Genomic DNA, 10,228 nt, shown 5'->3' on the forward strand with positions numbered 1-10,228 from the left:
GATCCACACTGTCATTCACACTGTGATCCACAGTGTAATTCAGACTGTCGTTCAGACTGTGATCCACACTGTCATTCACACTGTGACCCACACTGTCATTCACACAGTGATCCACACTGTCATTCACACTATTATTCACACAGTGAGCCACACTGTCATTCACAGTCATGAACACTGATCCACACTGTTATCCACACTGTCATTCACAGTCATTCACACTGTGATCCACACTGTCATTCACACTGTAATCCACACTGTCATTCAGACTGTCGTTCAGACTGTGGTCCACACTGTCGTTCAGACTGTTGCTGGCCGTGAAGAGTTGTGCGTACAGCTGAAAGGCAGACTGACTCACCGCGTCCCTCTGGAAGTAGATCAGGATCCCTGCTGTAATCTGAGCGATCAGGATCAGCAGTAAGCAGGTGAAATACTGAAAAACAAAGCACATTCATTCAGATCTAATCCCTCTGCGCACTGCGGGACAACAGTAGCTTGACACACTTACGGGGCTATGGGTTTGATTGTAGGTATTCCCTCATGGGGCTGCGCACACTCCTACGTGTCTGTGTGTGAGATTGTGTATGTTTCTGTGTGTACACGCATGTGCACGTCTGTGTGTCTGTATTGGTGTGTGTGCAAGCAGGTGTCTGTGTGTGCGTGTCAGTGTGCCTGTCAGAGTTTGTTCACCAGTGCCTACAAGTGTCTGTGGATGCTTGCTCATGCAAGTCCACTGATATGTGGATGTGTGTACATCCCCGTGTGCACGCACATGTATGTGTGCGTGTGCAGGTGTGTGTGTGCCTGCGTGAGTGTATGTGCAGGTGAGAATGTGAGTATGTGTTTGTGCAGGTGTATCTGTGCGTGTGTGAGCGTGCACATTCATATGTGTGTGCACTTGATGTGTGTGTTTACCCATAATGTTGCCCCAGTTTTTGTTCAGCGCCTGGTGTTTTTTGCAGTGTCTGTCTCTCTCGGTGTGCAGTGATCCTGAACCTGTTAAGCAGAGAGAGTTGCAAGTATCCCCCCGCCCTCGGTGATGTCAGTCTGAGCTGGGTGACCCTGGTGCTCCCAGCTTCCATTGGAGACAGTGTGGACCGGTCTCTGTTACCCTGCACTGACTCACCAATCCTAAAAGACATCTGACTTCATTCACTGCTCCCAGGCAGCCGAGGAATCCCATCAACATGGTCACAGAGCCCACTCCCAGTAAGATGTACGACCCAATTTTCAATGCAGACGATGAGGACTCTGCAGGGAGTGAATCAATACTGAGTCAATACTTGCTGATATCAGACACTCATACACACTGCACCAATCGCAACAACTTCAAACCAGCACCGCTGTAACAGAGCACCGCTGTACCAGTGTATCGCTGTAACAGGGTATCACTGTACCAGGGCACCGCTGTAACAGAGCACCGCTGTACCAGGGTATCGCTGTAACAGGGCACCACTGTACCAGAGCACCGCTGTAACAGGGCACTGCTGTAACAGGGTATCGCTGTACCAGAGCACCGCTGTAACAGGGTATCGCTGTAACAGGGTATCGCTGTAACAGGGCACCGCTGTAACAGGGTTTCGCTGTAATAGGGCACCGCTGTACCAGGGCACCGCTGTAACAGGGCACCGTTGTAACAGGGTATCGCTGTAATAGGGCAACGCTGTACCAGGGCACCACTGTAACAGGATATCGCTGTTACAGGGCACCACTGTAACAGGGCACCATTGTACCAGGGCACCGCTGCAAGAGGGCTCCTCTGTAACAGGGCACCGCGTAAAAGGGTATCGCTGTAACAGGGCACCGCTGTAACAGGGCACCGCGGTAACAGGGCACCGCTGTATCAGGGCACCGCTGTATCAGGGCACCGCTGTACCAGGGCACCGCTGTACCAGGGTACCTCTGTAACAGGGCACCGCTGTACCAGGGCACACCTGTACCAGGGCACCGCTGTAACAGGGTACCTCTGTAACAGGGCACCGCTGTAACAGGGCATCGCTGTAACAGGGCACCGCTGTAACAGGGCATTGCTGTAACAGGGCACCGCTGTAACAGGGCATCGCTGTAACAGGGCATCGCTGTAACAGGGCATTGCTGTAACAGGGCACCGCTGTAACAGGGCACCGCTGTAACAGGGCATCGCTGTAACAGGGCATCGCTGTAACAGGATATTGCTGTAGCAGTGCACCGCTGTACCAGGGCACCGCTGTAACAGGGCATCGCTGTAACAGGGTACCTCTGTAACAGGGCACCGCTGTAACAGGGCATCGCTGTAACAGGGCACCGCTGTAACAGGGCATTGCTGTAACAGGGCACCGCTGTAACAGGGCACCGCTGTAACAGGGCATCGCTGTAACAGGGCACCGCTGTAACAGGATATTGCTGTAGCAGTGCACCGCTGTACCAGGGCACCGCTGTAACAGGGCACCGCTGTAATAGGGAATCGTTGTAACAGGGCATCACTGTAACAGGCCACGGCTGTACAAAGGCACCGCTGTTACAGTGCATTTCGGTAGCAGGGCACCGCTGTAACAAGGTATCGCTGTAACAGGGCACCACTGTACCAGGGCACCGCTGTAACAGGGTATCGCTGTAACAGGGCACCGCTGTAACAGGGAATCGCTGAAACAGGGCACCGCTGTAACAGGGTATCGCTGTAACAGGGAATCGCTGAAACAGGGCACCGCTGTAACAGGGCATCGCTGTAACAGGGCATCGCTGTAACAGGGCAACGCTGTAACAGGGCACCGCTGTACCAGGGCACCGCTGTACCAGGGCACCGCTGTAACAGGGAACCGCTGAAACAGGGCACCGCTGTGACAGGGCATCGCTATAACAGGGCACCGCTATAACAGGGCACCGCTGTAACAGGGCACCGCTGTAACAGGGCACCGCTATAACAGGGCAACGCTGTAACAGGGCAACGCTGTAACAGGGCACCGCTGTACCAGGGCACCGCTGTACCAGGGCACCGCTGTAACAGGGCACCGCTGTAACAGGGAACCGCTGAAACAGGGCACCGCTGTAACAGGGCATCGCTGTAACAGGGCATCGCTGTAACAGGGCACCGCTGTAACAGGGTATTGCTGTAGCAGTGCACCGCTGTAATAGGGCATCGCTGTAACAGGGCATCACTGTAACAGGGCATCACTGTAACAGGCCACGGCTGTACAAAGGCACCGCTGTAACAGGGCACCGCTGTACTAGGGCACCGCTGTAACAGGGTATCGCTGTAACAGGGAATCGCTGTAACAGGGAATCGCTGAAATAGGGCACCGCTGTGACAGGGCATCGCTATAACAGGGCACCGCTGTAACAGGGCACCGCTGTAACAGGGCAACGCTGTAACAGGGCAACGCTGTAACAGGGCACCGCTGTAACAGGGAATCGCTAAAACAGGGCACCGCAGTAACAGGGCACCGCTGTAACAGGGCACCGCTGTAACAGGGCACCGCTGTAACAGGGCACCGCTGTCACAGGGCACCGCTGTAATAGGGAATCGCTGTAACAGGGCACCGCTGTAACAGGGCACTGCTGTAATAGGGAATCGCTGTAACAGGGCATCGCTGTAACACGGCACCACTGTACCAGGGCATCGCTGAAACAGGGCATCGCTGAAACAGGGCATCGCTGTACCAGGTCACCGCTGTAAGAGTGCATTGCTGTAACAGGACATTGCTATAACAGGGCATCGCTGTAACAGGGCACCGCTGTACCAGGGCATCGCTGTAACAGGGCACCGCTGTACCAGGGCATCGCTGTACCAGGGCATCGCTGTACCAGGGTATTGCTGTAATAGGGAATCGCTGTACCAGGGTATTGCTGTACCAGGGCGCTGTAACAGGGCACCGCTGTAACAGGGCACCGCTGTAACAGGGCACCGCTGTAACAGGGCACCGCTGTAACAGGGCACCGCTGTAACAGGGCACCGCTGTAACAGGGCATCGCTGTAACAGGGCACCGCTGTAACAGGGCACCGCTGTAACAGGGCATCGCTGTAACAGGGCACCGCTGTAACAGGGAATCACTGTAACAGGGCACCGCTGTAACAGGGAATCGCTGTACCAGGGCACCGCTGTACCAGGGAATCACTGTATCAGGGCACCGCTGTAACAGGGCACCGCTGTAACAGGGAATCGCTGTAACAGGGAATCGCTGTAACAGGGCACCGCTGTAACAGGGAATCGCTGTAACAGGGCACCGCTGTAACAGGGCACCGCTGTAACAGGGCACCGCTGTAATAGGGAATCGCTGTAACAGGGCATCGCTGTAATAGGGAATCGCTGTAACAGGGCATCGCTGTAACACGGCACCACTGTACCAGGGCATCGCTGAAACAGGGCATCGCTGAAACAGGGCATCGCTGTACCAGGGCACCGCTGTAACAGTGCATTGCTGTAACAGGACATCGCTATAACAGGGCATCGCTGTAACAGGGCACCGCTATACCAGGGCATCGCTGTACCAGGGCATCGCTGTACCAGGGTATCGCTGTAATAGGGAATCGCTGTACCAGGGTATTGCTGTACCAGGGTATTGCTGTACCAGGGCATCGCTGTAACAGGGCACCACTGTAACAGGGAATGGCTGTAACAGGGCATCGCTGTAACAGGGCACCACTGAACCAGGGCACCGCTGTAACAGGGCATCGCTGTAACAGGGCATCGCTGTACCAGGGCACCGCTGTAACGGGGCACCGCTGTAATACGGAATCGCTGTAACAGGGCACCGCTGTAACAGGGCACCGCTGTACCAGAGCACCGTGGCAACACGGCACCGCTGTAACAGGGCATCGCTGTAACAGGGCACCGCTGTATCAGGGCACCGCTGTAACAGGGCATCGCTGTAACAGGGCATCGCTGTAACAGGGCATTGCTGTACCAGGGCACCGCTGTAACGGGGCACCGTGGTAACAGGGCACCGCTGTAACAGGGCATCGCTGTACCAGGGCACCGCTGTAACATGGCATTGCTGTACCAGGGCACCGTGGTAACAGGGCACCGCTGTAACAGGGCATTGCTGTATCAGGGCATCGCTGTAACAGGGCACCGCTGTAACAGGGCACCGCTGTATCAGGGCATCGCTGTAACACGGCACCGCTGTAACAGGGCATCGCTGTAACAGGGCATCGCTGTAACAGGGCACCGCTGTAACAGGGCATCACTGTAACAGGGCATCGCTGTACCAGGGCATCGCTGTAACAGGGCACCGCTGTATCAGGGCATCGCTGTAACAGGGCACAGCTGTAACAGGTCACCACTGTATCAGGGCATCGCTGTACCAGGGCACCGCTGTAACAGGGCACCGCTGCAACAGGGCACAGCTGTAACAGGGCACCGCTGTATCAGGGCATCGCTGTATCAGGGCATCGCTGTAACAGGGCACAGCTGTAACAGGTCACCACTGTAACAGGGCTCCACTGTACCAAGGCACCGCCGAAACAGGGCATCACTGTAACAGGGCATCGCTGTAACAGGGCATCGCTGTAACAGGGCAGCGCTGTAACAGGCCACGGCTGTACAAGTGCACCGCTGTAACAGGGCATTTCTGTAGCAGGGCACCGCTGTACCAGAGTATCGCTGTAACAGGGCACCGCTGTAACAGGGCACCACTGTAACAGGGCATTGCTGTAACAGGGCACCGCTGTAATAGGGAATCGCTGTACCAGGGCACCGCTGTAATAGGGTATCGCTGTAACAGGGCACCGCTGTAACAGGGCACCGCTGTATCAGGGAATCGCTGTAACAGGGCATCGCTGTAACAGGGCATCGCTGTAACAGGGCACCGCTGTAACAGGGCACCGCTGTAACAGGGCACCGCTGTAACAGGGTATCGCTGTAACAGGGCACCGCTGTAACAGGGCACAGCTGTAACAGGGCATCGCTGTAACAGGGCACCGCTGTAATAGGGAATCGCTGTAACAGGGCACAGCTGTAACAGGGCATCGCTGTAACAGGGCACAGCTGTAATAGGGAATCGCTGTAACAGGGCACAGCTGTAACAGGGCATCGCTGTAACAGGGCACCGCTGTAACAGGGCACCGATGTAACAGGGCACCGATGTAACAGGGCATCGCTGTAACAGGGTATCGCTGTAACAGGGCATCGCTGTAACAGGGCACCGCTGTAACAGGGCATCGCTGTAACAGGGCACCGCTGTAGCAGGGTATCGCTGTAACAGGGCATCGCTGTAACAGGGAATCGCTGTACCAGGGCACCGCTGTAACAGGGTATCGCTGTATCAGGGCATCGCTGTATCAGGGCACAGCTGTAACAGGGCACCACTTTAACAGGGCACCAATGTAACAGGGCATTGCTGTACCAGGGCACCGCTGTAACAGGGCACCGCTGTACCAGGGTATCGTTGTAACAGGGCACTGCTGTACCAGGGCACCGCTGTAACAGGGCATCGCTGTACCCGGGTATCGCTGTACCCGGGCACCACTGTAACAGGGCACCGCTGTAATAGGGTATCGCTGTACCCGGGTATCGCTGTACCCGGGTATCGCTGTACCAGGGCATTGCTGTAACAGGGTATCGCTGTAACAGGGTATCGCTGTAATAGGGTATCGCTGTAATAGGGTATCGCTGTACCAGGGCACCACTGTAACAGGGTATCGGTGCAACAGGGCATCGCTGTAACAGGGCACCGCTGTAACAGGGTATCATTGTAACAGGGCACCGCTGTAACAGGGTGTCGCTGTACCCGGGTATCGCTGTACCAGGGCACCACTGTAACAGGGCACCGTTGTAACAGGGCACCGCTGTAACACGGCACCACTGTAACAGGGCACCGCTGTAACAGGGCACCGCTGTATCAGGCCATCGCTGTAACAGGGCACCGCTGTAACAGGGCACCGCTGTACCAGGGCATCGCTGTATCAGGGCATCGCTGTAACAGGGCACAGCTGTAATAGGGCACCGCTGTAACAGGGCACCGCTGTATCAGGGCATCGCTGTAACAGGGCACAGCTGTAACAGGTCACCACTGTATCAGGGCATTGCTGTACCAGGGCACCGCTGTAACAGGGCATTGCTGTAGCAGGGCATCGCTGTAACAGGGCACAGCTGTAACAGGACACAGCTGTAACAGGGCACAGCTGTAACAGGGCACCGCTGTATCAGGGCATCGCTGTACCAGGGCACCGCTGTAACAGGGCACCGCTGTACCAGGGCACCGCTGTACCAGGGCACCGCTGTACCAGGGCACCGCTGTAACAGGGCATCGCTGTATCAGGGCATCGCTGTATCAGGGCATCGCTGTAACAGGGCATCGCTGTAACAGGGCACCGCTGTAATAGGGAATCGCTGTAACAGGGCACCGCTGTAACAGGGCACCGCTGTACCAGAGCACCGTGGTAACACGGCACCGCTGTAACAGGGCATCACTGTAACAGGGCACCGCTGTATCAGGCCATCGCTGTAACAGGGCATTTCTGTAGCAGGGCACCGCTGTACCAGAGTATCGCTGTAACAGGGCACCGCTGTAACAGGGCATCGCTGTAACAGGGCATCGCTGTAATAGGGCATCGCTGTAATAGGGCATCGCTGTACCAGAGTATCGCTGTAACAGGGCATCGCTGTAACAGGGCATCGCTGTAACAGGGCACCTCTGTAATAGGGAATCGCTGTTACAGGGCACAGCTGTAACAGGGCATCGCTGTAACAGGGCACCACTGTAACAGGGCACCGCTGTAACAGGGCATCGCTGTAACAGGGTATCGTTGCAACAGGGTATCGCTGTAACAGGGTATCGCAGTAACGGCATCGCTGTAACAGGGCACCGCTGTAACAGGGCACCGCTGTAACGGGGCATTGCTGTAACAGGGCACCGCTGTAACAGGGCATCGCTGTAACAGGGCATCGCTGTACCAGGGTATCGCTGTACCAGGGCATCGCTGTACCAGGGCATCGCTGTAACAGGGCACCGCTGTAACAGGGCACCGCTGTAACAGGGCACCGCTGTAATAGGGAATCGCTGTACCAGGGCACGGCTGTAACAGGGCATCGCTGTAACAGGGCACCGCTGTACCAGGGCATCGCTGTAACAGGGCATCGCTGTAGCAGGGCACCGCTGTAACAGGGCATTGCTGTACCAGGGCACCGCTGTAACAGGGCACCGCTGTAACAGGGTATCATTGTAACAGGGCACCGCTGTAACAGGGTATCGCTGTACCCGGGTATCGCTGTACCAGGGCACCACTGTAACAGGGCACCGTTGTAACAGGGCACCGTTGTAACAGGGCACCGTTGTAACAGGGCACCGTTGTAACAGGGCACCGTTGTAACAGGGCACCGTTGTAACAGGGCACCGTTGTAACAGGGCACCGTTGTAACAGGGCACCGTTGTAACAGGGCACCGTTGTAACAGGGCACCGTTGTAACAGGGCACCGTTGTAACAGGGCACCGTTGTAACAGGGCACCGTTGTAACAGGGCACCGTTGTAACAGGGCACCGTTGTAACAGGGCACCGTTGTAACAGGGCACCGCTGTAAGAGGGCACCGCTGTACCAGGGCATCGCTGTACCAGGGCATCGCTGTATCAGGGCATCGCTGTAACAGGGCATCGCTGTAACAGGGCATCGCTGTGACAGGGCATCGCTGTGACAGGGCATCGCTGTAACAGGGCATCGCTGTATCAGGGCATCGCTGTGACAGGGCACAGCTGTAACAGGTCACCACTGTACCAAGGCACCACTGTAACAGGGCACCACTGTAACAGGGCATCGCTGTAACAGGGTATCGCTGTAACAGGCCACGGCTGTACAAGTGCACCGCTGCAACAGGGCATTTCTGCAACAGGGCATTTCTGTAGCAGGGCACCGCTGTACCAGAGTATCGCTGGAACAGGGCACCGCTGTAACAGGGCATCGCTGTAACAGGGCATCGCTGTAACAGGGCATCGCTGTAACAGAGTATCGCTGTAACAGGGCATCGCTGTAACAGGGCACCGCTGTAACGGGGCACCGTTGTAACAGGGCACCGCTGTAACAGGGAATCACTGTATCAGGGCATCGCTGTAACAGGGCACAGCTGTAACAGGTCACCACTGTAACAGAGCTCCACTGTACCAAGGCACCGCTGTAACAGGGCATCGCTGTAACAGGGCATCGCTGTACCAGGGCATCGCTGTACCAGGGCACCGCTGTAACAGGGCATCGCTGTACCAGGGCATCGCTGTACCAGGGCACCGCTGTAACAGGGCACCGCTGTAACAGGGCACCGCTGTAATAGGGAATCGCTGTAACGGGGCACCGTTGTAACAGGGCATCGCTGTAACAGGGCATCACTGTAACAGGGCACCGCTGTATCAGGCCATCGCTGTAACAGGGCATTTCTGTAGCAGGGCACCGCTGTACCAGAGTATCGCTGTAACAGGGCACCGCTGTAACAGGGCATCGCTGTAACAGGGCATCGCAGTAACAGGGCATCGCTGTAACAGGGCACCTCTGTAACAGGGCACCGCTGTAATAGGGAATCGCTGTTACAGGGCACAGCTGTAACAGGGCATCGCTGTAACAGGGCATCGCTGTAACATCGCTGTAACAGGGTATCGTTGCAACAGGGTATCGCTGTAACAGGGTATCGCAGTAACGGCATCGCTGTAACAGGGCACCACTGTAACAGGGCACCGCTGTACCAGGGCACCGCTGTAACAGGGCACCGCTGTACCAGGGCATCGCTGTACCAGGGTATTGCTGTACCAGGGCATCGCTGTACCAGGGTATTGCTGTAATAGGGAATCGCTGTAACAGGGCACCGCTGTAACAGGGCATCGCTGTAATAGGGAATCGCTGTACCAGGGCACCGCTGTAACAGGGCACGGCTGTAACAGGGCACGGCTGTAACAGGGCATCGCTGTAACAGGGCACCGCTGTAACAGGGTATCGCTGTAACAGGGCATCGCTGTAACAGGGCATCACTGTAACAGGGTATCGCTGTAACAGGGCATCGCTGTACCAGGGCACCGCTGTAACAGGGCATTGCTGTACCAGGGCACCGTGGTAACAGGGCACCGCTGTAACAGGGCATTGCTGTACCAGGGCACCGCTGTAACGGGGCACTGTGGTAACAGGGCACCGCTGTAACAGGGCATTGCTGTACCAGGGCACCGCTGTAACGGGGCACTGTGGTAACAGGGCACCGCTGTAACAGGGCATTGCTGTACCAGGGCACCGCTGTAACGGGGCACTGTGGTAACAGGGCACCGCTGTAACAGGGCATTGCTGTA

The 10,228-nt window shown here is 56.4% G+C and overlaps 1 protein-coding gene across 1 annotated transcript in view; it reads right to left on the reverse strand.

The window, feature by feature from the left end:
- Window positions 1–184: 184 nt before the first annotated feature.
- Window positions 185–10,228, reverse strand: part of LOC122547055 (CD82 antigen-like) — a 15,332-nt gene continuing 5,288 nt past the window's right edge. The window contains exons 2-3 of the mRNA XM_043685643.1: window positions 1,124–1,248; window positions 185–430 (exon numbers count right to left, since the gene is read on the reverse strand). Coding sequence (XP_043541578.1) covers window positions 200–430; window positions 1,124–1,186 — 294 coding nt within the window. The 5' untranslated portion in view covers window positions 1,187–1,248 and the 3' untranslated portion in view covers window positions 185–199. The remainder of the gene's footprint in view (window positions 431–1,123; window positions 1,249–10,228) is intronic.

Source organism: Chiloscyllium plagiosum, unplaced genomic scaffold (assembly GCF_004010195.1).
Source record: "Chiloscyllium plagiosum isolate BGI_BamShark_2017 unplaced genomic scaffold, ASM401019v2 scaf_6094, whole genome shotgun sequence".
Taxonomy (NCBI): Eukaryota; Metazoa; Chordata; class Chondrichthyes; order Orectolobiformes; family Hemiscylliidae; genus Chiloscyllium; species Chiloscyllium plagiosum.